Raw genomic sequence first — 27,580 nt, forward strand, 5'->3', positions numbered from 1 at the left:
CCTTAATTTTGACAGCCACATTTATTAAAAAAAAACCCCACAAAAACAAGCAGATTGAAGGGGGATATTTGAGGAGAATATTACTACATCTTTTCAGGTGGTTTTAAACTGCTTTTTAAATTATAAATACTAAGTGGGCCCAAAGAGTCACTTTTATATATTGCTAAACAAACAGTGAGCTTATGTAATATATGACGACTGTGAGCTTTGATTTTGTCCTGAAATGCCACCATGCACAGGAAAAAAAGAAGAAAGTATTACATTTTTGGTTCAGTTTTTAACAAGTTATTTCTTTTTAAATTTTCTAATTATAACTGAATGATGAATTATGAACAATACGTTTCTTTAATTTTTAAATGAAATTACTGAATAATTGCTGTTGAAATACATTTAAATCATTCAATTACCTATTCGTTGTCCTAAAATGTACATAAAAGGGTTCAAAGTCCTGGTATATGTCTTTGTTAACATTTTCAGTTTATTTGACATGTAAAGGTCTTCAATATGGCAGTCTACATCTTTTTATGTTGCATATTTCTCATTACTTGAATGCATTTTGTCTGATTTAAGTTGGTGACCGCTGCATTTGACCTTTTGTAGGTTTAACAGACAGTATATGAGAGTTTCACTTTTTTGTTTTCTTTGTAAATCCTCCCACATAGTCAGTTTGAAAGGTTTCCTATTCATTCTGTTAATGTTGCTATCATTGCACCACTATGTTTCCTTTCAAATGTTGAGAAGTGTTTCTTATGTGCTTCCTGATAATTCAGACCACTAAGACAATTTGTAGAAGTTTTAACATCTTAGTTTCTATCAAAATTTGCCTTTACTTTTGGCATGTCTGTGTTATTCTTTTGATTATTTTTAAATAATAAATAATAAAACAAACCTATAATGTTGCCTAATTTGCAGACCCTAACCCAACGGCAAAAAAATGCATGAAATGGGCACTAAAATTGACAAAACTTAGAGGGTCAGTGGTGCCATTGCACCAGGATATCTGGGTTCAACATGACCTGAAAACAACCACATGATGATGCTTCCACCCCCCCAAAAGAAACTATTTCTAGAAAAAAAATAGTTTTAGGAACTTCACAAGACAAGGATGGCTGCTCAGCACCCAGGGGGAATATGTATCAATGAAAACATGAAACAAACTAAATAAATGTTTCATCCATGAAGTTAAAAACCCTAAAAAATTGAATAAAAGCAATTTTCCTTCCAGTTTTATTTGTATGAAAAAAATAAAACACACTCACATACACAAACAAATTGTCCAGAAAATGAAGAACCTGCAGCTTAAAAGAAGGCAACAACTTACTTCAAATTCTGGCCTAAAAAAAAATTCTAAAATTGGTTCAACATAGAGACTAATTATTGTGGCAACCAATTTCCAGTCTCTGGTTTCTTTATTTCTTGTTCAAATCCATATCATAAATGTATAACTCTCCCTGCTGTGTAAATCTTGATTATTGTCATTATTAGCATCATATTGTGTACCAACATTGAGTCTTGTACTGATGTGTTGCTACTATTACCTAATAGTACTTAGTTATGGCGCGTGTTCACTGATCAGATAAAGATTGTATTTTTGACTTACCAGTCACAATCCTTTAAGTTAAAAAGCTATACAGCAAGCCTCATGCTCACCTGGTCAGTTTACTGGTGTATTTATAGTTTAAGATAACACATTGTCTTAATAAACAGAAGTTATTAATATCTACACTGAGACAGCATCATGTGGAAACTGATCCAAATACTTCAACAATACCTGCTGTTAGAAGTTGATTCAATTTCATCAATAGTTGATTTGATCAGAAGTGTTCCGAGTCAAAAACACTTTGAAATTTTGATTATTTATGTGTAAACTAAATTATTACTACATTACAAAAAAACCATAACACACCTTAAATAATATTTTATACTGAATAATTATTGACTAATACAAGTCTAAAATATACAGAATCTCGTGTCTGCCAAACAGATTTCCTGTAGTTTTGCAGTACTGCTTGTAGTCAGTGTGATGAATGTTTCACTTTTTTATTCCAGAAAGAAAATGAATTCACACCAAAAATTATCAAAATCTTTGATTAAATTGTATCCAAAGGTGTGATACAATTTGGACAGAGAGAAAAGGAACAACACTTACTCTGCATTGAAGCCATTCACGTGCAATATTCGCATCTGCTTGACTATTGTACTTTTCCCAGATTCTCCGGCACCTGGGAGTGAAGGCAGAACAGTGTTAGGAGAAAAGAAAGCAGAACTGCACAACAAAAAACAACTAACGAATCCACAATGCATGGGTAAAACAAGATTTGATGCCCTGATGGAAAATCAGATCAAAAACTAATGTTTAAGATTTCACATTTAAATGATATGAACTTCAGGGTTTTGTTTCTCAAAGTTGACCCTAAATCTCTGTCCTCCATTTTAACAGATGTACTGCATGTTAGACACAAGAAAGGCTGACATGACAAGAAAACTTGACAAAAACAAATACAAAAAGCCCAATTATTTTTCAAGTAACTCTCTCTCTCATACTTGTCACCTCCAATAAAGGAAATCCTTCAAGTGTGAATAATTTACCCGTTTAAATATCAGGATAACTAAACTCAATAAACTAAAGAAGTGAAAGTAAACTACTTAAAGCATTCACTATTTCCCATTAAAAATATTTTATAGGCACCAGAACTACATGCCATGTAAGACTCTTTTCCTACTTGGATCAGACTCTAACCTCAACAACCTTAAACCATTTCTTTATTTATTTTTTTTTGTCAAAATCAGTAATGCTGTATTAAATTAAAGCTTAACAGCCAATACAACAACATTTCATTGTCAGATTTTTGTTTGTTTTGTTGCAAATTGTTACTTTAGAAAAAAAGAAATCTATCCCCCCCACAAAAAAGCTTGTCTCTGGTGACATCACATTAGGCAAAAGGCAATTTGTTTGAGTTCTTGCTAATATGACAACTTGTATTTTCTTATTTTTCCTCTTTAATAGCACACTTTTGTTCAGTATTTTCATTTAGAGGTGTTTACTAAAGCCAGCTGATCAGTGTGCATGAGAGATATCTGGAGGAACAGAGAACTTTCAGAGTTAATTTCAGCAGTGCTTATTATAGGAGCCTCAGCATCCAAAACAAGGTCAGAGAAAATCATACATAAACCAATAGTATTTCTGAATCTCAGTCAGGACACTGACCGTGAATTTGGCATCAGAAATAGCCCAACGTGTTTCCTAGGAAGCCAACAACATCCCTAAAGTGCTATTTAGAGGTGTAATGTGTGTGTGCACAAATCTGGGATCAGTTTCAGATTAAAACGAGCCCGACAGACGTTTCAGGGAAGCTACTAATCCTAATGGTAATCCTAATTTGCACTCCGAGGTTTAACAGGATACTAGTCTTCAATGTGAAGACACAAATGTTAAAAGCCAAAAATACTGTCAATCACAGACTTTCTCCCCCTATTTTTGAGCACCTCACTTGATAAGAAAGCCAAAGTGAAGGCATCCAGAATGCTAACTGTTAACACAAACACACCAGATCGCAAGTGGTATCTGGAAAGGAGAGAACGCCTGTGAGCGGCCTCCCGGTCTCTGCGTGGTGCCTGAGCGTGCTGCCTTCACACAGATGGTGGTGTCTGTTCTCCTGTCTCTCACATGTTCAGTAATCAGGCTCCATAATGACCCCCAGAATGCAGGCCAGCCGGATTTTTTTTCCTCCAAGAGCTCTGTGTCAAAACACTAAACTGGTGGCGTGAGATTGTATCAAACGCATCATTTTGTTTATGCCTTGCAGAAGAGTTTCTAGAGCATTTTTTTCCTGGTACAAAAGCAACAATTATTGGAACATATTTTAGTTAGAAAAATCACCTACCTAATAGAAGAAGTCGATGAGTTGCCCGGTATATCTGTTTGTCTTTTTGCAGCTGCCTCTCTATCTTTTTGTTCGCCTCCCTCTGAGCCTTCTCCTCATTTCGTTGGTCTTCAGTCTTACTATTCCCAAGACAGCCCATCTTCCCAATATATAAAAAAAAAACAGACAAAAAAAATCCAGTTATGGGCTCAAAGAGGGTTGTAAGGTGCGTGGATGGCTAGATGCTTTTAAGAATAATAATTTCTTGATCTGGACCACCAGAGGAACACCTGGCTCAAAATTGGTGGCATCTATGTTCCCCCAGCAGAAGCAGATGTCGGGTAGTAGACTTCGCCGAGGCGTTTTATTATGGATGTGGTTTTTTACTGGAAAACCATCAGCCGAGAGAGATCAGAAGTGCAGCAAACGATCCCGCCCTCTCAAACACTTGATTCCCGTGTTTTTCACTGTAAATCCGCAATGAAGTCATCAACACTGATATGAGAGTGGATGTGGAATTTCCAGCTTTCTGGCTGCTCATGAATGAATCTCTGCGCCCCAGATTCCTTCAAGGCGTATGGATCTCAAACACCGGCCTTTGCTTTTTTGTTATATTTTTTATAGTGATGATACAACTATTTTTATATTTTCCCAGCAAATGTCCCCTCAGGAGCCCATCTTCGGCTGATAGCTCCCACTGCCATTCAATCCATTTCAAACAGACTTCTGTTTTCTTCAGTCTCTCTTTCTTAATTATTCTTGTTTAAAAATATATATTTAGGTTTATTAACCGAACTGACTGCAATTCAGTTTCAAATAAACAGAGGAACATTAGAAGACGAGAGGGAGAGAAATTTAAAAAATAAATATTTCCTCTTAAAATGACGGCATGTGAAACATCAGGCTTCACCGGGGCTTCTTCCAAAATCTCTCACATTTTATTTTAATCAGGAAGGTTCTCAGCAACCTTATTGGTGATATCCTGTGCCAAAAATTCAGTCCTGTCTTCGGTCAATAGATGCGGGTGCCTGTCTTTTTTAAGGAGGGTTTGACCAACAAAAAAAAAAAAAAAATAGAAAAGGAAAAAGGCCCGTAGTCCGTCCTTTTTCTCTCCGTAGCGTTAATTTGTGTTTCTCCTCACATCGGAAATCTTCTCCGACCGAGCACAGGCAGCTCTCGGGAGCTGGCTGTCCGTCTCCGCGACCAAATATCCGGGCGATATTCGTGGAAATCCTCCGCTGTGTCCCCCGTTTTGGCGCAAGCAGCAGCAGGAGCACAGTCCGCTGTCAAGTCTCTCGCCTTTTTGTATTCCCTTTGAATCCGTACGGCAGATAATGGTTACATGTGCATGATACATGAACATACCGCGGTGGGGTTTTTACACTCACTTCATCCAAACGGAGACAGGCAGTTGCTTTCGGCGCCGATAGCCCGCGGCCGCTCCGTTGAGCCGGTCTGGTGGGTGAGAGTTGCTCCGTTCGCGGTGTTTCTCTGAATTATTTTTGCCCCCGTTTTTTTTCTCAGAGAATTGTACATTGAGATAGATAGCGCTGAAGAGGTGGGGTGGGGCAAACGGCTCTCACGGAACCCTGGGAATGAAGAAGCGGTGTCAAGTTTTCCATGCCAACCGGCTTTTCTTCCGGTTGAACCTTTCACAATAAATGCCAAAAAAAAGCACTACTTTAGCAAAATGCCTGCAAATGTCTTCAAGTCTAGCGGTATATTTTAATTCCCCTCATTTTGTGCTTCATATGTGTCAGCTGAACAGAAAGCACGTTCTTTAAAGATTTTCATATTTAGGAAATGTTCTAAAATATTCTAACAGTTTAAATCCTAGTGTCAGAAAGATAAAGTTTGGAGATATATTTTTTTATTTTGTTTTTTAGAAAACAAATAAAAAACTATTTTCCTCCCCCCATTCCAAGTGTAAACTTTTTTTTGTTTTGCTTTGTTATATAAGGACTGTTTTATCAAAGTCTGAGAGAAAAAGAATCAGCAACAGCATTGTTTTTGATTAGTTTTTATTTTTTTTAATCAAAAGTTAATTCTGGCATAAGGTAACTGGTATATTTACAATACTTATATTACTTATATATTCACAAAGTTGAAACCAACAGTTTTGAGTCGTTTCAATAAAATTTGAAATGACTCAGATTACGAGTTGATGTATTTTAAATTAATCTCTACAAAACATGTCAAAGGCCCTGTTCAGTTTGAGTCATAATTCTCAAATTTTGGTACAAGTAGGCAGGTAGAACTTAGGATGTCTTGAGTGATGCTGAGAAGAAATTGTGGTTTTAAATAGGCCCATTTACACATACATACAACCCAATTAATTGTGATGTACAACTAATAAAAGCACCACGAGCCATTAAGAGTTGTTCAAGCACAAGAACCTTTCTGTTTGCAAACATTTACAATTACACTGGCTACAACTGTATAAAAGAAACATTAAAAATGTTTATTTCAGCATTGTTATGAAAAAAAAAAGTTGTTCCAGAAGTATGTTTTTTTGTTTGTTTGTTTTTTGTGGTGCACAAAGAGTTGACCTCTTAATTGAATTGCTGTCAATAATTATTCTATTCTGATTTATTTATTTATTTATTTATTTATTTATTTATTTATTTATTTATTTATTTATTTATTTATTTATTTATTTATTTATTTATTTATTTATTTTAACGAGAGGTTTGATGCTTTTAATTTGAATGGCAAACCAGGGTTCTGCTGATTTCCGTTTTACTGCCACTTGACTCTGGTCTTTAAAGCAGCGTCGGTCTTTGGTTGGATCACATGATTGCCCGGAGCGTCAAGAAGCAGAGCTACAGAAGGGGAGAGGCGCCCTCTTTGAAGCAAAAATGATTATCAGCCTAACCATCCTCCATGAATAACTGAAAGATTATTGATTAGGTTATAAAAATCACTCCAAACACATAAAAAAGATTATATGCTCTATGCAGAATAATAGATGTAACTTTTAAGCAATTGCAGCTTTAGAAAGTTGGTCAAAAGCATGACTTTGGATTTCAAAAGTCACACAATAGACCATATTACTAATATGAAGGTAGAACATATATTAGCAATTAGTTTCAATAAATCTCTCAAAAGCTATAAACTTAGGTTTGTTGTGCAAAGTCTAAACCAATCACCAGAAAATTAGCAATAGATTGCGTAATTACTCAGTAGATAGTTAATAGTTCTATAATAAAGATTTAAAAGAATAGTTCAGGTTTCCTGAGGTTCTATAAAGAGGCTATGAGAGGTCACAATTTTAATTGTATTGGACAAAAGACAAAAGAAGACTTACACTTTGTGAAAACATATTTTATCCAAAAATATCTTGTTTGTTTTTCAAATATTATTTTTTAAATCTTTACTTTGGTGTAAAAAAAATAGAAGAACTTGTTAAATTTGTCACATTAGACAATATAGTAATAATATATTTTTTTTGGTTTAAATTGGCTTACTTTTGAGTCTTACAGAATATCAAGTTTTTGTCATGTGAAAACAATGCATTATAAGTCATTTTCAACCTTTTTCTATTTATATTCTGTACAAATTCATCTTAAAAATAGGCAGCATCTTTTGAAGCACTTTCTGATTCAACTTTTTAAGCTAAAGCTCAAACTTTTAACTCAGATTCCACTGGACCTTAACAACCCCTCACCCCCAATGTTCTGCAAAGCTTTAAACAGGTCTGAATGCTTTCATTAGAAAAAAGTTTAATAACTTAAAATTGTGTTTCCTAGTTTTTAGATTCAACGCACACATGGAATGCAAACATTACTTGCAAGAAATTTCAGCAGCTCCTTTAGTGCCTCTTTGCATCTCAGACTAGTGTCTTCAAAACAATTCATTCCAATTCAATTCAATTAAATTCTAAAATGCTTTTCTGATCCCAAAAGGAAATTAAATAATTCTCATCTATTTTCTAATATCACCTTTCTCTCACATTGTTCCTGAAAGGCATCAGTAACAATTATTCCCATTATTGATACCTGCCTTGATTGTACTACTGTGTAAATATACCATGGAATTTTTGTTACCCTTCTTCTGACTGGTACCTTTGACTAAATAGATCATATTGATCATCTTGGTCAGCTAACTATGACTTTAGCTAATGGATGTAAATGAACAAATCCCTGGAAAATGAGATCAACTAATCAAATCAGAGAACTCTATGTTAAAAAAATTTAACTATCTCTTTGAAATGACTAAAGACTTTGCAGCTCTAAAATAATGTGTACCAAAACAAGAAGCCATCATCAATAATACTCTTTTTTTGTACCAGAGGAGATTATTTACAAGATAAAATAACAACAATATCGTTAACTATTATCTACTCCAACAGTCTTGCCCATTTTTAGTTTTAAGGTGGGTTGCATCCTCCAACTTTCCAATGAGATTCCTTGAAAGAAATTTTGATATCACACCAGTGCAGCATCCTTTCTCACCTGGTAGTGATCGGGGTATTTAAATCCCTTTAAATCTTTAAATTAATGAATTTAATTAATCCCTTTAAATCTGACATGCACACACATAAACACAGATTCCATCATGATTCATGATCAAACACAGCAGACAAACTGGCACACACACACAAACAAACTCTGTCCATAAATGCGTCAAAAGGCTCAGGGCAAAACACATAAAGGTCATCAGTGACAACTAAATGCTGCTGTGGCTCTCTAATGAACCACAACAGACAACATAGGGTGGAACTAATGACTGGAATCAGAGAAGTTATAAGATGAATCCCAGGATTTAAAATGGTCATCTCTCTTCAAACTCAATTCAGAGCGATACATTGTTTTTTTCTCTCAGTCAGGTGAATTTGGTTCATATAGTTTTTTTCACCACGACAGTGTTTCTCAGATGGATAAATATTTCAAAAATAAGTTCAAAGAACTAAACTTCATGCAAACTCTTCACCATGATTAGATGTCAAGGATAGCTCTAAAAGCAGGACAAATACATTTCAATCTGCTGTGGAAACGTTTTCCCCTCTTCTGACTTATTCTGTTTTTACTTTTTTTTAATCACACTTAAATATTTCAGAAGATCAAATTAATTTTAACCTTAGACAATTATAATTTAAGTAAATGGAAAAAACAGTTTCCAAATGATAATTCAATGTATTAATGAATTTGTAGCAAGGCACAGACAGTCAAGTTAAAAACTACTCTAGAACTTTAAAAATAATCAGTTCGACTTGAAATATGAATTACTTTAAAATTATATAAAGACTCTCAGGTGTGAACTTGTAAAGTGTAATAGCCGCCTTTATCCTCTAGATGGTACCATCCGTCATAATCTTACCATTTATCAGCAACACTAGACCATAGAGAAGTACATAAAGTTCCTTTTTAGTATTTTTGAATAGAAACTTGATTATTTTATCTAGACTATAATAGATACCAAAATACATTGCTACATAATTACATATGTGGGACTAAGTTTAAATTGGCGATCCTATGTGGTTACTTATAGACGCAATGAACACTGAGCTATGAAATGAGCCACCTTATTTCATCTGTACTAAACTTCCTTCCTGTTTTTGGTCGGTTGCAGAGTTTAGATATATAAGAAGATTCTGTATTTAGTAATACAGCATTTTCTGTCTTCTACAGCTACATACATTTATAGATAAGGTTTAGCCAAAACATCATTATTTAATATAGCTTAATATCCATGTGGAACCCACTTTAGTGGTAAAATACCATTTCAGACTTTTATATATTCACAATTTTCAATGAATACATAGATGAACCATATAACCTATTTTGTAAAGACACCAAACTGATTCATCCCTCAGGTTTACAGGCCTTGTGTCCTCTTGAAGGTTTTACAGCTTGAACAGCTTAATAAGTATCAATATATAATATATATAATATATAAAATACATTTTAAAAAATGAAAAATCAATCTAAAATCAGCCTGCAAGACTGCTGCTCCTTGAAAAATCCCAAAAAACTGTACCTCGGATGCAATAACCAATAGGACATAGACATTTGCACAGCAGAATATTTCGTTTTCATTGTGAATTCCGGGTCTTTCGCATTTTTTTTAAACAGAGGACTTCTTATGTCACTGATGACATCACTTCTGGTCCCATATATAAGACAGATGAGAGCACTGAGGACTATCTCGGACCCTCAGCTGTTCTGTGGACTGTCTCTCAATCACCATGCGTGAAATCGTACATCTGCAAATTGGACAATGTGGCAACCAGATCGGCTCCAAGGTAATACAAAGAAATAATTATTAACTTATCACCTCCATAAAATATGATATGTATCAAAAGACCTGCATCAAAAACTCTTGGTTAATTTTGGGAACATGATATACTGGCAGAGTTATAAGAATAATAATTACTGTTAATACATTTTGTGAAACCATGTTTAAAGTAGTCTAAAACTGCGTGTATTTTTTATTCTTGTGGTGAATATTTTGAGTTGTGCGCTGTCACTCACTGTGTGTGACACAGGGTGTTCCGTGTCAAGCTCTTAGTTGAAAGATAAGGACCAAAGTAGAACTGACATGGGTGGGACATTTTTATCATGGCTAACACAAAATAAAAGCGGGGAAGAACAAAATGATAAAAATTGGTAACACACGCTGCTTTTTAACATTTTAGGCTGTAGTAGTCTTCAAACAGTCAGGTTACCTCCAGTCTAAAAATCCGTTTTACATTATGTACATTCAATGTTCTGTATCTAGCTTATATAAAAGCATGAGACAAATAGATAACTGCTTGTTTCAGCTCAATAATGAATTAGTTGATGCCTAACATACTGTGCAAAACTTTTAAAGAATCTTGATTTCCCAGTACTTTGCATCTTATGAGTTTTTTTAACTGAAATGATTGGCAGCCAAAATACTAAGAACTTTTAAGAGACTTAAGGAGAAACTTGGTATTTGGAAGGAAAATAGGAAGAAATGGGAAACAATTCAAAACCTTTTGCAGATGGATACTGACTAGATGATTTATTTATAGGCACATATAAATAGTCTCCTTAAGTGCATTACAGTACAGTCACGTTTTAAACATTAAAAATTAAAGTGGAGCTTAAATACTGTATAAAGAGGATCTTTTAGGAAACAACTTACTACGGGTGTTGTATTGATAATTTTCTTCTGTTTTAGTTCTGGGAAGTTATCAGTGAAGAACATGGGATAAATGCAACAGGCCTCTACGAAGGAGACAGCAACATACAACTGGAGAGGCTCAACGTCTACTTTAATGAGGCACACGGTACCAGAAGAGTTCATTTGCTTGCTCAGGCTTATTCAAATACTTAACCACAAATATTGAGCTCAGCTGTCTGTGACTTATTTTGTTTTTTAGCATAAGCCTGGGCATTAAATCACTGAAAAGTATTGGTTGAAAATGCCCATTCCCAGCTATGTTTTCAAAACTTATTGATTCTGTTTGTAGGTGGTAAATATGTCCCCAGGGCGTTGCTTGTGGACCTGGAGCCCGGCACTATGGACAGTGTCAGAGGAAGTCGCATTGGTGCTCTTTTTAGACCAGACAATTTCATCCACGGTGAGGCCAACTGAGAAAAAAAACACAATATTCATGTTATTAAATTCTTCATGATGGTGGCGATCCAGGAGTTTGTCCTGCGATTGGTAGGGTTGTTAGTTTGATCTCCACTCTGTCTGCCTCTGTCATTGTGTCTTTGGGTGGTGGTCAGAAGGCTCAGAGGTGTAGAGACATAATTTAACCCCGTCAGTTTAACTGGAGTAATTTCTGTACACAAATTACTCCAGTTAATTTAATTTCTCTACTGGTATAGTAGAGAAATTAACTATAATTTCTCTACTATACCAGTAGTATAGTAGAGAAATTAACTGGTAAGAAATTAACTTATCAGTTAATTTCTCTACAGAAATGAACTGTAATCTATTTTAATAGATTACAATAGATTTGTAATCTATTGTGGATAAATAACCTAACTTCTATAAATCTGGTGGTGCAGGGAACTCAGGAGCTGGAAACAACTGGGCAAAGGGCCACTACACAGAGGGAGCGGAGTTGGTGGAGCATGTCATGGACCGGGTCAGGAACGAGAGTGAAAGCTGTGATTGCCTCCAAGGCTTTCAGCTGGTTCACTCGCTGGGGGGAGGCACAGGCTCCGGCATGGGTACCCTCCTCATCAATAAGATCAGAGAGGACTACCCAGACCGTATCATGAATACCTTTAGCATCATGCCTTCTCCTAAAGTCTCAGACACAGTGGTGGAGCCTTATAATGCTACACTCTCTGTGCATCAGCTCTTAGAGAACACAGACGAGACTTTCTGCATTGACAACGAGGCCCTTTATGACATCTGTTTCCGTACCCTAAAACTGACCACACCGACTTATGGCGATCTGAACCACTTGGTCTCCTTGACTATGAGCGGGGTCACAACCTCTCTCAGATTTCCAGGACAGCTCAATGCTGACCTGAGGAAGCTGGCTGTCAACATGGTGCCCTTCCCTCGTCTCCACTTCTTCATGCCAGGCTTCGCCCCACTGACACCTCGGGGTAGCCAGCAATACAGAGCTCTCACTGTACCTGAACTTACCCAGCAGATGTTCGATGCCCGCAACATGATGGCGGCATGCGACCCACGGCGAGGGCGCTACCTCACAGTAGCTGGTGTCTTTCGAGGTAGGATGTCCACCAAAGAGGTGGATGAGCAGATGCTCGCAATGCAACAGAAAAACAGTGCCTATTTTGTCGATTGGATCCCCCATAATGTAAAGGTGGCTGTGTGTGACGTCCCTCCTCGAGGTCTAAAAATGGCTTCCACATTCATAGGAAACAACACAGCAATTCAGGAGATATTCCGTCGGGTGGGCGAGCAGTTCTCCCTCATGTTCAGACGGAAGGCGTTCCTCCACTGGTACACAGGAGAGGGTATGGATGAAATGGAGTTCACAGAGGCTGAGAGTAACCTCAACGACCTGGTGGCAGAGTACCAGCAGTACCAAGATGCAACTGCTGATCTAGATTGGGAAGCAGAAGAAGAAGAAGAGGAAGGACCCTCGTCTGCAGGGATCACAGAGGTTCAGTCTCGGACGGAAACCAAACTGGAAACAGTGGTAGAAACCAACAAAGAAACTGTAGATGAGTAGTGTGGATGGGGTATACAGCTTCACACAGAAGGACTCTTTGGGCAAGAATTGAAATGATGTATGTATAGTGAATTTCTTTGGAAACAATTTTTTATGTTAACCTGTTTTACTTGTATTTTTTTATTAATTTTATTTTTATTTTCACCTTTTACTGGATTCAAGGCTTTGATGACTATGTTTGGGGCTTTTGATCTTTTGAAAACATCTTTCAGCAGTTATTTGAAATAAATATCTTAGACATGTAATGCCAACAGCAGACCCTATGACTAACTAGGCAGCTTTGCCTTTTCGATGACCTGTGAATGCTTCAGATGTATATAGAAGGTGATTTAAAGGAGGCTTCTGTCAGGGAATCTCAGCCCAGGCTCCTCCAGAAGACAGATGGGTCATAGTATTAAAAAATATAATCACAAGATTGATTAATAGAGCTAATTAATGCTAAGTACTTACTTTTATTATTGTATAAACTGTTGGAAACTTTGAGTTGGGAGATTGGAAGAACAGTAAAAAATTCAGTAATCTTATCAGCACAATCAATGAGCTTTAATTCAGCATGTTGCAGTTTGCATTTCTGTTTCTCACAGGCGAAGTCATTCAGCAAAGCAATAAGCCATAGTGAAACATTATATAACAATTATACCATTCACCCTTTTTGTCGTTTGACTTGTCATCATGTCTAGAGGTGCACATCATGGTACAGTTTATAGTAAACAACTACTTCATGGGTGCAGTAGAGGTCAAAGCAGAAAACCAATAAGACTCAATTCAGCTATTTGGTCTTGTATAAATGTCTTTGTGTTTGTGGTACTATTGTAAAATGAAACCCGTGGCTCACTGATTCAAAGTAATTATAATATGTATTAATTTATGAAGAGTGAATAATATAGCATTCTTTCTTCTCATTCCATGGGCTGTATTATATTTTAATGCATTTATAAAAAAAACTATTAAGTGAAAAAAAAAGAAGCATGCATTTTGACTATGTTAGACTATGTCAGCCCTGTATGTAAAGGTACTTTTGAAATAATGCAGACAATGTTTTTGTATTTTTAAACAAATGTTATAATTGATTTATTTCTCTTTGAAATATTGGATTTATTTGTACATGTTTAAATGAATTATATTTTCAGCATTTCTGTGTAATCCACAACTTTAAACAAATATTATATTGATGTTTAAATAATGATTTGTTTTTGTGTATGGGACATGTATTAAAAGTTTTTTCAAAACCCTGTCCCCTGACAGCAGGTTTCATTAATTGAAGTTGAACTGAGGCAAACTGTGGCACTGGAAAGTACTCTGATACCACACAACCCGTGATACTGTTCAAGGCTGTCAGACTGTTTCCTCCCACTTGCACAAGTCTGGTGCCCTGCGATTACGCATAACTTGGACAGAGCATGTTCACTTCTAGATAAGCACACTTGACTTTCAGATGCCCCTGCACTCTGCAGTACAGTTGACTGAACTCTTGTACAGTACTGTGACAAATTAGAGATTATGTGTAATATAGGTCACAGTGCCAACAGACATATCAAAGTTTTTTTTCAGGACAGGTTATAAGGTCAAGAGAAGGTCAAGCAGCAACATATATAATGTGAAATGAATATTTAACAAAACATTTTCAATGAAAGTCAATATGCTTAGGTGTTCAGACAGACATAAGGAGTATTTAAATGTTTACAATAATACAGGAAAATATACATTTATTTATAGAACTTAAGTAAAAGTATTAAATATTACAGTGACAGATACTCCTGACGTATTGACTAGAAATGTCATATGTGGCACAAAGATGATAACCATGTCATGGGGGTCCAAACCTATATTTGTGGGTCAAAGAAAATTAGTATAAATAACAACATTTAATTTCCCTCTGGGATTAATAAAGTATTTTTGAATTGAATTGGGAAAAAAAAGACAAACACATCTATCACAAAACAGACAATTATTCCAACATTTAAAAAGCTTGAGGTAAGATAAGACTGGGCAGTTATATAATATGCCAGAAAAAAATATTTTAAAATATTTTCATTTTTTTCTGCATTTGATGTCAAAATATCTAAACAACCAATCAAACAATTCTGTAATAGAAAATATAATAAATTCATCAGATATCCCTGGGGGACTTAATATTATGCCATATCTGGCAGAGAGTGTTTATTTAAGTTTAAGTGAAAAACATGGCATATTTCGATTTTGCGTCATTACTCAAGAGGCGGAAATGCGTAATGGACTCATGTGACTGCGGCTGCGCTGGTATGGGGTGGAAGGATTCTTCATTCACTTCATGTGCTGCTTCCTTACATCTGTCAGTGTGACCGTCTTCCTACCAGTTCGACTGCTGCTTCATAGCCTTTGCTGCTTACTATTAAATCATGAAGATCTGGACCTCGGAGCACATATTCAAGTAAGCGCAGATTTCATCCATTCAGGCAATGTGTGTTCCGTTTGCTGGTTGCAGATTTAAACCGACTTTCCTGACCGGAGCTTTTATTGACGTTGATTTTCTTTTTATTTTGATTGTGTAATATACCATATGCAAAGTTAGACCACTGAACATTGTTTTTAAAAGCCATGTTTCTATATATAAACTCTTGTTTCTTTTATTATAACATGTTCGAGCGTATCAAGTACATTGATATAGTGTACCGTAATTGCTTTGGTTTTAATAACACTAAAATACTTAAAAGATTCTTAAAGCGGCCAAGAAATTGAATAAAACTGACCATAAGACGCTGTCATTGACTAGTCTCTGCAGTTTTTCGGCTTGCATAACTCGCCGGTCAGATCCGAGCAGCCCCTTTAACCTTTCCCCTACATTCTTCCGTACGTGCTGTCGTAATTGCACACGTCACTGAATAACGACGGCGTGTTCACGTGTCTCCATGGAAACGTCTGCTGCTGCTAGCTAGCAGTTCTCCCCGTCGCTCTTTGAAAAGTAATATCACATTTTAAGCATTTTTTTGCGTATAACTTAACAAATTATTTTTTTTCGTAAGTTATCAAAGCTGGAGCTGCTTAATTCAGCTTTATTCTTTATATTTTAGTCATGTTATAATTATATATCCCCGCCTCTCGCCCAGAACGTTAGCTGGAGATAGGCACCAGCACCACTCATTTGTGTTAGAAAATGGATGGATGGATGGATAATTACCGTATGTATTGACCAAGTAAAGCACTCTAATGAGTGCTTATCTGTAAGTTCAAATATATATTTTTAAAGAAGGCTTTAGTTAAATGCCGATATTATAGAAAACTGTAACTGTAAGGTAAATTAAATGAAATATAATTCAATTTAAAATTAACCCTCTGCACTTTTGAAGCTACAGTATGAGCTACAAACAATGAAGAAGTATGAGCTTCTTTAGTGTTTTGCTATTTAACCTTGAGAGTAAATGTAGTTAATAAGAGGAAACAATTGCCGTTTGTAGGAATAGGAATTTGTTTAACTGTTAATTGTAGCATTTAGGTAAATGTATAATTGTGAATAAAATGATTCACTCAACTCTGTAATGCTGTGTAAAATGGTAGTTTTGTGGGTGTGACTTTTATTTATCAAATTCTGTATTTTTGTTGCTTTTGCCCCCACAGCCATCCTTGGGAGATGGTGACCAAGGCTGCTATGCAGAAGTATCCAAATCCCATGAATCCCAGTGTGTTTGGAGTGGATGTACTAGGCCGAAACATTGACCAACAGGGCCGCCTCCACAGTCAAAGGCTGCTCAGCACAGAGTGGGGCCTACCGTCCATTGTAAAATCTGTGAGTGTCAAAACCCGAACACATAATCTTTCTAGATTCTGAGCTCAGACTGTTCAATGAATGTCTTCTAGACAGTGATGGAAAACAATGTGATATTTGTATTAAAAGTTGTGTAAAAATGGATAAAATGGTGATAAAATGGATTACAAAAATCCAGATACGTCCATCACATGGTTAACTTTCCATGCTCGTATCTGACCTTAACATGCAAGGCTTTTCTGTCCAGTAATAGTAACAGACATGGGTTCTTGTTGGAGCCACAGCTAGTTCATGGCAGTGTGCCACAGCTCGTGCTGTACGGGACATGGTGGTCCCATATCCATCATTGCTCAGATGTGATCCCTGACACCGTGTGATGTAACTTTCCATCTGTGTCAGCTCGGTCAGAACCAGAGGTGACTTGAAAGCAGAGCAGTGACGAAGCCCTCTGGAATTGCACAACGTGTAATTTGAACTCTTCCAATGGGAACCGTGATTCACTGAACTCTGTAATCCAAACTCTGGAACGATGAGGTTGCAGAAAACTGATACTGTGCCATTCCAGCTGTCTGAGATTGTTTTATGTCAGCATTTTCTGACAACTCTTGGTTAGATATATGAGGATATGTCTGTTCTCTCTAGTAATACTATGATTCTGTTTTTTTTAAGACCAAAAAAAAATTTTGCTGCCTGATTTTATAGTTTATTTACACATTATTGAATTAGTAAAACACTTCTGTGCTTCTTGTGTGTATAAACTTCATGTTTCATATCTTGAGTTTTGGCACCTTTTTGAAGGCTCTTTGGGAGCTATGGCTTATAATACCAGTATCATTTAGCGTGTAAAAATCAGCTTTTATTTATCTTTAGCAAAGTCTATGATGGAATTGTGTGAGGGTTTTCCCTATAGTTTAAAGAATTAAAAAAATCTAATTTCTAATGTTTGGACTAAAGTGAAACGTTATTAAATCAACGTGGTGTCATAATTTCTATTTCTGAGCAACAGTACATATTTGAAGTAACACATTTGTATTAATTCAGCTATGAGGTATTATAAATTGAAGTTAAATCAGTGTTTTTTGAATTATATCATTATATTTTATTCAAAATACAGTGACATAATAGGTGTTAAATAATTTTTACAGGAGATTTTATGTAGTAGTCAAGAAAAACAAATCAATAAGTGTATGATGTTTGTAAATTTTAGCCTGGTTGTAAAATGTCTTCCTCTTGTTCCTTTAGCTCATCGGAAATGTACGAACATGCACCTACATTCAGGAGAGCTCGATTGTGGATCCCAAGGAGAAAATGTTTGAACTTCAATCTTCAAATGTGAGTAATAAGAACAACCTTTTCTTTTGAATGCTTGGTTAGATTTCCTGTAGAGTTTGGGATTTCAAGGTCTGCCAAAGATATTGAATGTCATTCCAGGAGTTAATATTGGCTAGAGTGAAAGCATTAAAGGCTTCTTTTGTTGTTGTTCTTTCCCATTTGATGACAAGCAGTGACAAAGCATATTGTGTTTGGGGTTGTGTCAGTCTTAAACAGACACACCCGGTTTAGTTAGAGTTTGTGTTACTTTCATCCGGATGAGCTCAGACTGTTCAATGACATGATTCTCAGAATGAAGTTGTACTTGTTATACAAGTCTTCTTGAAGTTTCAAGAAGAATTGTTAAGAGCTTTAGGGAGACTTGTCTAACTTTTTCCAACTTTAGGTGTGGAAATTACCCCATAAGCTGCACATACTTCAAGTGTTAACTAAAACGAATTGTTGATGCTTCTTCTTCAGATCACCTTCACAAACATGGTGTCTGTGGATGAAAAGTTAACCTACACACCACATCCTGAAGATCCAGAGAAGTATGTTTCTTGTTACTCGCTCAGCACAGTTGGTCAAAAACTTGTCAGTTTTTCTTTTTGCATTGTGAATTCTGATGTATTAAATTTTCTCTCTGATTTCTTTCAAATCATCATTCTTTTTAGGACAATATTGACTCAAGAAGCTATCATCTCAGTGAAAGGCATCAGTCTCAGCAGTTACCTGGAGGGGGTCATGGCCAACACCATTTCAACCAATGCTGGAAAGGTAAAACACTTATTTTAGGCCTGATGCAAAATATGAATCTATGACTTCTCAATTTGAAATCAGGTTCCTTTTAATTTTGAAACCAGATTTCAAAGGGGGAATTTTGTTTGTTTTGCTTACAAGTACCTGAAAAGCATTTTATACCTAATGTTAACATATGGAAATGGATTAAGATTTTTTGCTTTCTGAAACTACCTGAATTTCATTTAAAATTCCAAATGGAGAGCAAAAAAATAACTTAAAGCACTGTTACACCCTGTTTTGAAATTACCACAAAAAGAATAAAGTTACTGCAGCCGCATTTAACACTTTTTTGGCGCAGTTAAACCACAAAACGATGCATTTTCTCTTTCTTTGTATTTTATTTTGCATTAGACAATCTTGATGTCTGATGCAATGTTCAGACAACCTTTTTAGGTTGTCTAACTTTTTCCAACTTTAGGTGTGGAACCTTTTTAGGTTGTCTGAACATTCAGAGTTTGTACTAACTGCAAACATTAGGGGACTGATCAGCCCTCTTAAATTGTTCTTAAAGTACAAACATTAACTATGCAGGAAATGACTAATAGTTTAATTGTCTTACATTTTGATTCAACATGAAGTGCTGTTTTTTAAAAAACAATCATTAAAATTGATTGAGTTTAGGTTTTCAAGTTACTGGACTATAATCTGTCCCTGTAGGTTTTCTTCTCACGATGCAGCCTTTGTGAAGTGTTTTACTGAATTCCTAACAAAATTAATGACTTAAATAGAAAGGAATTTGCAAGGTTGGGCAATGTGCCATGTTATCTAAAGACTGAATGTTGGAACAGTCACAATAACATTCTTCGTATGTCTTTGCTAGTTGCTGTCTTCTTACAAAGTTCTGCTATGAGCACGATTGCTATTGCCTCATGCTTTAGACATTCTGTAACATTTATAACTTTCATCATTCTGTGATTTAAAAAAAAAAAATCATTTCTAAGTTTTGTCAACAAATTTTTATATATGTTTATCCTTGCTCAGGGCCGTGAAGCCATGGAGTGGGTTATAAGAAGGCTGAACACAGAGATCGAGGAGCTGGCAGCCACAGCGCGAGGGACCATACGAACCCCAATGGCTGCTGCAGTCACAGAGAAATGACACCTGCCTCACTAGTTTAGAGACTGTACATCAAGACCACCAGCCTCCCTTTATGATGCTCTGGTGCTGATTTGGTGCTCTGGGCTTTCTGTAGTGTTCAAAGGGTACACTCGTAAACTTTACCATCTACATTAGATGTATTTAAAGCAGCAGACTGCAGCATGAATTGGTTCTGAAGAGACTTTCCAGGGCAGCACAGCACTGATGTGGGCGACAGATGGAGAAACATGCGGCACACTCAGGGACAGGTTTAAACACTACTGACAGGAGCAACTGGCTGAACCAGAAACACAAGAAAAAGTGCCAAAGCATACCTTGCTTTTTGTCCAGTACTCTCTCACACCTATCTTTGCCAGATGTGCTTTTGTGGCAGATATCAGAATGTCATCGACTGTCCTAGTTTCAGCTTCCTACAAAGATGAACTGTAAAGAGAGGCAGTTCTTATTGAAATCCAGAAAAGACTGTAGGTGCTTACATTGACCTGTGATGGCAGAAAACTACTTGTGAAAGTGTCATTAAAATTATGTTTATGAACAAAAGTTGGAGTAAATAAGGAGGTTAAAGGGTCAGAAACCCTCTCAACACTTTTCTGTGGGACCTCAGCAATACTGGGACTCTGTACTGGGCACCATGTGCAAGCCTGATTCTAACTGTATTTAATAACTTGTTATAAATGTTTGTCTTATGAGGGGATCAAACTTGCCATATTTATTACTTTGAGTTGATGGGAAGATCCTTTCCAATGCGACATCAGGAGCAATCTTTTGTTGGTGTATTTAAGTGTCTTCTGTCATAAAACTGATTCATGACCCTTTTATATATGTTTTTAAACTGTTAGTTATTTATTTAGTTTCTTCTAAAGAGAGTTGTGGATTTTTTTTTGTCTATTAATAATGTGATAATAAATTTCTTTATTTAAAAACTGCAATTTGTGCTCTTTGTGTGGTGCCTGAATGAGTGAGCTGTAAAATTGTTTTACTTTGTGTCAATTCTTCAAATTAGAAATCTGGATTATAAGGAGGCCTGGATATTTGAAATATTTTTTCTTTTCCTCTGGAAAGTTTAAAACAATTGAACAGGTCTTGATTCTTATTAGGGTTTAGAGTTTTTAGGGTTTAAAAAGTGAAACTTGTATAGACAGATTTATATAGAGGTGTTAATTTTGACAACTTAAAGCTTTTCAAATCCTTTAATTAAATTTATGAGAAAATTGAAATGCTCAGTAAGACAAATTTCAAAAATGAACTTGATTACAGAAACATTCTCTCATGGCCTACACAGCTTATAGGAGTATTGCTGACTTGACGGTCACTAATGTCCTTCACAAGGAGGGTAATTTACTAAGGGTCAAAACTCAAGAAACGGGCTATTCACAAAATGTTTTATTCAAGCATTTTAAATGGAAAGTAGAGTCAAAAGAAGAGTTAGGGACTGCAAGGAGCTGATATCTTCTGTTGCTGGTCCACTACTATGTCATATCAACTTCAAAGTCAGAGCAGTCATCGACAAAGTTTTGTAGAACTTCCTAGATGGTTGATTTTATTTTGTAGTAGGACTAAATTGGATACCTACCCTCTCTGCCAAAAGTAACAATGCCAAGTATAATGACCATGGTATCAATGTCTGACTGACCTGCAAAAATTGTCCAGGTTGATGCAGCAATCCATGTAACAGGGGCCCTGACCAGTAATGAGTGCATGTTTCTGTATTAACATGATTTATTTTTCAATTTTTCATATTATAATATTGCAGTTTCCTAAAAAATGAAGTTTGGTTTCTAAATTGAAATAAATAATGGACTATATCACAGGCTGACAAATCTATACAAAAGTTTAACTTTTAGAGCAGAACTGCTGAAATAAGTTACAATTTTGACAATAGCTATGTGTTATTTTTAGCTTTGTATTCCTGTTAGTGTCCTCACATGGTTTATTTTGAAAAAGATTCAAATATTTTACATAAAACATAAAATACCCCATAAAATATCCCAGTTTGTTTGAGTTCATAAGAGTTCCTGTTTATAAAACTCAAACTCTACTCACATATTAATGGTTTAACATCAAGTCAATTTATGTAATATTAGCAGTCCAGTGAAGTGAGAACTTTGACCTTATTAAAATTTATTGGATCAACTTATATTCTGAAAGATGATATCTTATCTTCGTCATAGGGCTATTTGCTGACACCAAGCGGCCAAATTAGGGGAATTGCAACTTCCTCTTGGGAAGAAACCAACGGTGAAGCACACAATATCAGTTTAAGTTTAGTTAGAAGGGTGAACAAGCATTGAGTTTTTAAATGTAGGCTCATAGACATAATAAAGATATTTATGTGTGGATCCACATGCTTGGTTTTAGAATAGGGCTTTCAATTAAGCCTCAGGGCATTGCATTGCCGTCTCGTGTTTGGAAGATTCCTTTGGAAGTCATAATGACGTATCGCCCTACCCGTTTAGCATCCTGCATCAGCCAATGAAAATCAAGCATATCGCATCCCTGCAGCCTATCAGCAGCTGGGGTTTATTTAAAGGTTTGGAACCGAGGCACATTTGAAATCAAACAGGCTGCGTTTAAACGACGTGTTCTCTCAGCTACTAATTGCGCTTTGTGGATTTAGCTCTTTTGCTAGTTTTCCCTCTCTATAACACAAATTACAAAGGCTGTTATTTTATTTTGTTAGTAAAGCTTATCGTATTTTAGCGTTCTTTTACGTGTTCCTTGTTTATGTAGCTCAAACAGAAGCTACCGTTAGCTGGTCGATGTAGCTGCTAAGTAGCCTGGGTAGGGTTACCTGGTTTAAAGTTATTTTTATTCCGCACAACAACCTGTTGTGGTTGCTTTCGGAGACTGTGCAATAATACATTTAGGTAAGTAACGATGGCATGCTTAAAAGGTATTCTGTGAATCGTGTTTTCAGCGTTTGCCGCTAAGCTAGCAAGTCACGGATCACAAAGATGGCTGCTGTGCCTACTTAAATTATATAATAGGGTTTAGGGTTATTGTATAATAAAATTAAAGGCGCTAGATTATTTGATTGGTGTTCCTAATAATTTGTTAATCAAACCATCTCTTTTCTTAACAGCTCATGGAGTCTTCCGCCTCGTTCAAAGTGGTAAAGTGCATGAAACCCCAAAGGCCAGAATTAATGGTAATGCCTAGCATTTCAATGATATTTAAGCTGCTAAATGGGAAATATGGTATAGTAGATTATTTGGCTTTATGTGAGTTGTACTAAAGGACACTATGTGTTGAATCTCCAGATATAAACGATGTGGAATAATTTTACGGGTTCTTGTAATTGAAAATATGAAATCTGTTTATCTTCCAAGTAGGGGTGTGCAATGTGGGTCTAAAGTTGTTTTATTTATTATAACGACTGACTAGAAAACAAATACAATTTCTTCAGTCTTTAAATTCTTTTTTTCTTTTCAAAAGATAACAAAAAATGTCACAGCGATCATAGCTAAATACACAAATACTGCTCTAAAAAGACCTGCATTTTTAAATGGGTTTTCTTTGGGACTCTATTTACATAAAGAATAGGGGGTTTTAATCGCTTAATTGTTCACACTAACCACATTTAATTGTGTACTTAAGCTTATTGCTTTGAATACAATCATTTTTGTTTTGATTGCAGTCAAACGGCAATGGGCCGAAGCGGGTTCCTGTGTCTCACCATTCACAAGCCATTCAAAAGTCCGTAGTCACACCAACTCAGCATCAGCGGGTTCTGGGCATGTCGAATGGGCCACAGCGTATCCAGCGGTCCGTTAGCCAGCAGAACCCAGTACCTCATGTCTCTGTAGCTGTCAAGCACCCTCCTTCTGCTGACCAGAATGTAAACCCAGCCACTCTGAAACTAACTCCAGCACCACAGCCAAAACCCGTTTCCCAGCATAACCAGTCAAAGACGCATGTGCCAGCTGGCCACTCGGACTCGACCAAGCCTCCGTCGGAACCAGCAAAGCAGGAGAAGCCGCAGAGTGAGTGCATCACTGAGCTGGAGCAGGGAATGTCAGAGTTTTAAATGAATACTAAAATACTTATTTGCTGTTTTAGACAAACCTGCCAAGGACAGTCAGGCCTCGTCATCAAAGTATGTAAAGTGTAAAATCTTAATACTTTTCATGCATTATGCAGTTTTAAAATAAGACGAGAGCTACATCCTGTTTTCAAACAGGAAACCGTGGAGCCTGGAAAATTTTGAGATTGGCCGTCCTTTGGGAAAGGGCAAGTTTGGCAACGTCTACCTGGCTAGAGAGCGCCAGACCAAATTCATCTTGGCCCTGAAGGTTCTCTTCAAGAAGCAGCTGGAGAAGGCGGGGGTAGAGCACCAGCTGAGGAGAGAAGTCGAGATCCAGTCTCATCTAAGGTACAATGTGCTTATAATGAAATGTCAACCCACAGGTTGATTAAAACAGTTAAGCAGAATGGTTTGTATACATTTTCACACGCTTTATTGCACAAATCACCAGTTTTATCTTAAAATGCATTTCTTCTCGCATTAGTTTCTCTGTTTTTAAGTTGTCCACAGAACTTTGAATTGTGTTCTGAATATTTTTTTTTTTCTGCAGACATCCCAACATCCTTCGCCTCTATGGCTATTTCCACGATGCTTTTCGTGTGTATCTCATCCTGGAATATGCACCCAGAGGAGAGCTGTATGGCGAGCTGCAGCGCTGTGGGAGTTTCTCTGAGGACAGATCTGCAACAGTAACTGTCCCAATTTACCAGCCAGTGACCATTTTAAACATAACTCGCATGTGGTCTAGTTAAAGCTCACAGATGTGATACTTTTTTTTTTTTTTTGCTTTTGTTGTTTTTAGTACATCATGGAACTGGCAGATGCGCTCCACTACTGTCATACCAAGAATGTGATTCACAGAGACATCAAACCAGAGAACCTGTTGCTAGGAAGTAATGGGGAGCTGAAGATTGCTGATTTTGGTTGGTCTGTTCACACTCCATCTTCCAGGTATGTGCATGTTGACATGTCTTAGCATGCTCTGTAGTCATTTCAGATCTGACATTCTGTTTTTCTTCCCATACAGGAGGTCCACCCTGTGTGGAACTCTAGACTACCTTCCCCCAGAGATGATTGAGGGCAAAACTCACGATGAGAAGGTGGACCTGTGGAGTCTGGGGGTCCTATGCTATGAGTTTCTTGTTGGAAAACCTCCATTTGAAGCAAAAACTCACGATGAAACCTACCGTAAGATTTCAAGGGTAAGAATTCTGATGAAGTGGATTTTGTGTAAAATACACGCAATTATTCAACTCCTAAATTTTGCAGGGGTTTTAGGGTAAAGACAGTAATACAAATATTTGAGCTTTTTGGAGCACACAAATCCAAAATAAAAAGTCTTTTAGGTGTACAAACCATCTAATATGTTTATTTTTTATTTATTGACGTAGGTGGAATACAATTACCCTCCACGTGGGTCCATTAGTGCCGGCGCTAAAGACTTGGTGGCTAAGTTGCTGAAGCACAATCCCATGCAGAGGTTGCCCATTGAGGGAGTCCTCTCCCACCCCTGGGTGCACCACTGCTCCACCAAGAAGCCCACTACTTTGAACAGTGAAGCGTCCAGTGAGTGACTGCACTCCCAACAGCTGGCTGTGCCTACACAGTTCTGCAGAACATCAACATGCAGCTGATTTTTCACAGTCCGCTTCTTCTGCTTCGACTCAAAAGATTTTCACAATGAGGATTTTTTTTTTGTCTGCAGATACTTGAGCCACTTTGTCACCCTTTATCCTGAGTTTCTTCTCAATGGCATTGTTTTGCCTGTAAATATTTCACTGTTTTTAGTAATTATGAAAAATTTCTCAAGCTTTTGGGAGATGTTGTTACTTGAAATGGGAATACATTTTCTCCTATCCAATTTACATGTAGAAGTGGAAACATTTTGTTAATCAATGAGATGTTGGTTGCAGGCCTTGTAGTCTCCAGGACTTGCACTTGCTGATCAAATTCAAGTATAGTTGTAACCAGAAGCACCCAGCAGAGGGCGCCAGACAACCACTGAAACTCGGTTTGTTTCTCATTTTAAATACCATATTGAATTGTAATTGTGTTTGTACAAGTTGGTTTATTTTTTAAGATAAAATTGGCAGAAGCCTTTTTCATGTTTTCAAAATGGAAATAAAAACAAATCTACATAATGAAAGATGGTTTCAGAGGATTTTAGTAAGTGCTTTTTAGTTTTATTGGGGGGCTGCTGAGGAGTGAGGCTAAAGCAAACTATGTTCATGGTCTTAACACATTTAACTGGCACAGGAAAACATTCCTGTTTTTCATCTGTTTTCTTTGCACAAGTGTAGCATTCTCATGTTAAATATTTGTCGGTACAGCATCACCGCATGCAGTCTAGAATAATTCCACTTTAAGTGGACTGATAATTTTTTGATGGAAGATGCAGTACCTCTGCAGGAAAAAAATAATTTTCCTGCAAAGGTACTGCAGGAAAATGATTAAAAACCAGCACTTCTTGATGCACATTATGAATCAGTTTCAGATTTCAATTTATCTCTGGGCCTTTCCAATGCTAATATTCTACTAATTTAAGTCATTCTATTGTTGATTTGGTTACTTGCACTCACTGTGGTACTGGGAAAAGAATATTTTTGCAATTTTATTGCAGATTTTTTATATATACATTTTTAATTTTTTGGCTAAACCTGGGGCCATTTAGAGGTATTTATAATGTCATCAACCTTGTCAAGCATCTTAGTTCCATAAAAAGAAAAGTGCTCTCCTTTGCAGAAATGTTTTAATTCAGTTACCTTGGAGAATTTTCAAGTATGAACAGCATGTTTGAGATCATGCAGGCTTTGGGTAGACCAGTCCTAAGGTTTATTTTGTTTTTGGTCATTCATAGGCAGCATTGCTGCTGTGTGTTGGTTTATTCTCCTGCAGAACCAAAGTGATTGGGTTTGAGGTTCTGCAACTGCAGGATTTAGAGATCAAACATGATTCCATCAACTATGAAAAGTTGTCCAGTTCTTAAGAAACCAAAGCAGTCAGAAAACATAATTACCACCACCACCATGTTAATTCATGAGGCAATTTCTTTTTTTTCCCCCCAAGGCGGAATCTTAGTGTAATTATTTTTAAAAATCATCTAAAATATATTTTATTTTATCTTCATCCAATATTGAAATTTTCTTGATGGCCTGAAACATTCAAGTGTGACAAAAAAGCACAAGAAGGAATGGACAAGCACTTTTTTATAGTACTACACTTTCGTGATTTGTATACTTGACTAACCGCCGTTGTCTCGGTTTGTGCGTTTAATCTCTCTGTCCAGTAGGTGTCTCCCTACGAAAATTTGGAGAAGTAAATGAGAACGTATAAAGTGAAATGACTGCTATAAATCTGGGATTTTCTGTCATTTGGGTGCGCAGACTGTAATAATACATGATTTAAAAATTAATCTTACAGTTTATATAATTAAATGCTGTTAGGGCTTTATTTGCATATTTTACCTAAGTCATTTCCCCCCTTTCGGATTTTCTGAACATTTTCATAAAAGAAGAGGACTATGGGATCGCTCTAAATACAGAAAGAAGTACGAGTCTGTTTGTTTATTTATACCCTTCTTTTGCATGTGAACAGGCTCTTAAATCTGCAAG

General features: G+C 36.5%; 4 protein-coding genes across 4 annotated transcripts in view; 3 read left to right on the forward strand and 1 right to left on the reverse strand.

The window, feature by feature from the left end:
• Nucleotides 1–5,457, reverse strand: part of LOC116711262 (guanine nucleotide-binding protein G(s) subunit alpha-like) — a 32,563-nt gene extending 27,106 nt beyond the window's left edge. Inside the window, 2 exon segments of the mRNA XM_032550671.1 lie at nucleotides 2,150–2,222; nucleotides 3,885–5,457. Of these exon segments, the coding sequence (XP_032406562.1) occupies nucleotides 2,150–2,222; nucleotides 3,885–4,023 (212 nt within the window). The 5' untranslated portion in view covers nucleotides 4,024–5,457.
• A 4,539-nt stretch (nucleotides 5,458–9,996) lies between these two features.
• Nucleotides 9,997–14,227, forward strand: tubb1 (tubulin, beta 1 class VI). The gene is made up of 4 exons (XM_032550133.1): nucleotides 9,997–10,107; nucleotides 11,010–11,118; nucleotides 11,302–11,412; nucleotides 11,849–14,227. Exons 1-4 carry the CDS (start codon nucleotides 10,051–10,053, stop codon nucleotides 12,991–12,993), a joined length of 1,422 nt encoding a protein of 473 aa, XP_032406024.1. The 5' UTR covers nucleotides 9,997–10,050; the 3' UTR covers nucleotides 12,994–14,227.
• Nucleotides 14,228–15,239: 1,012 nt separating this feature from the next.
• Nucleotides 15,240–20,827, forward strand: prelid3b (PRELI domain containing 3). Its single transcript, XM_032550134.1, has 6 exons — nucleotides 15,240–15,403; nucleotides 16,588–16,756; nucleotides 17,978–18,067; nucleotides 18,527–18,597; nucleotides 18,721–18,823; nucleotides 19,829–20,827. The coding sequence occupies exons 1-6, from the start codon at nucleotides 15,372–15,374 to the stop codon at nucleotides 19,943–19,945; spliced, it is 582 nt and encodes a 193-aa protein (XP_032406025.1). The 5' UTR covers nucleotides 15,240–15,371; the 3' UTR covers nucleotides 19,946–20,827.
• A 1,646-nt stretch (nucleotides 20,828–22,473) lies between these two features.
• aurka (aurora kinase A) lies at nucleotides 22,474–26,115 on the forward strand. The gene is made up of 9 exons (XM_032549729.1): nucleotides 22,474–22,812; nucleotides 23,028–23,093; nucleotides 23,583–23,928; nucleotides 24,005–24,041; nucleotides 24,126–24,317; nucleotides 24,520–24,658; nucleotides 24,772–24,920; nucleotides 24,997–25,171; nucleotides 25,361–26,115. The coding sequence occupies exons 2-9, from the start codon at nucleotides 23,031–23,033 to the stop codon at nucleotides 25,541–25,543; spliced, it is 1,284 nt and encodes a 427-aa protein (XP_032405620.1). The 5' UTR covers nucleotides 22,474–22,812; nucleotides 23,028–23,030; the 3' UTR covers nucleotides 25,544–26,115.
• The last annotated feature ends 1,465 nt before the right edge of the window (nucleotides 26,116–27,580 follow it).

The sequence above is a fragment of the Xiphophorus hellerii genome, chromosome 20 (genome assembly GCF_003331165.1).
Source record: "Xiphophorus hellerii strain 12219 chromosome 20, Xiphophorus_hellerii-4.1, whole genome shotgun sequence".
Classification (NCBI taxonomy): Eukaryota; Metazoa; Chordata; class Actinopteri; order Cyprinodontiformes; family Poeciliidae; genus Xiphophorus; species Xiphophorus hellerii.

What these genes read in the sequence shown, in the direction of transcription:
- tubb1 (XM_032550133.1), top strand. Translation starts at nt 10,051, where the DNA reads ATGCGTGAAATCGTACATCTGCAAATTGGACAATGTGGCAACCAGATC. An exon ending in GCAACCAGATCGGCTCCAAG is followed by an intron (nt 10,108 to 11,009) that starts GTAATACAAAGA and finishes CTTCTGTTTTAG; the next exon opens with TTCTGGGAAGTTATCAGTGA. An exon ending in ACCAGACAATTTCATCCACG is followed by an intron (nt 11,413 to 11,848) that starts GTGAGGCCAACT and finishes CTGGTGGTGCAG; the next exon opens with GGAACTCAGGAGCTGGAAAC.
- prelid3b (XM_032550134.1), top strand. Translation starts at nt 15,372, where the DNA reads ATGAAGATCTGGACCTCGGAGCACATATTCAA. An exon ending in ACCTCGGAGCACATATTCAA is followed by an intron (nt 15,404 to 16,587) that starts GTAAGCGCAGAT and finishes TTGCCCCCACAG; the next exon opens with CCATCCTTGGGAGATGGTGA. An exon ending in TACCGTCCATTGTAAAATCT is followed by an intron (nt 16,757 to 17,977) that starts GTGAGTGTCAAA and finishes TTGTTCCTTTAG; the next exon opens with CTCATCGGAAATGTACGAAC.
- aurka (XM_032549729.1), top strand. Translation starts at nt 23,031, where the DNA reads ATGGAGTCTTCCGCCTCGTTCAAAGTGGTAAAGTGCATGAAACCCCAA. An exon ending in GAGATCCAGTCTCATCTAAG is followed by an intron (nt 24,318 to 24,519) that starts GTACAATGTGCT and finishes TTTTTTCTGCAG; the next exon opens with ACATCCCAACATCCTTCGCC. An exon ending in CTGAGGACAGATCTGCAACA is followed by an intron (nt 24,659 to 24,771) that starts GTAACTGTCCCA and finishes TGTTGTTTTTAG; the next exon opens with TACATCATGGAACTGGCAGA.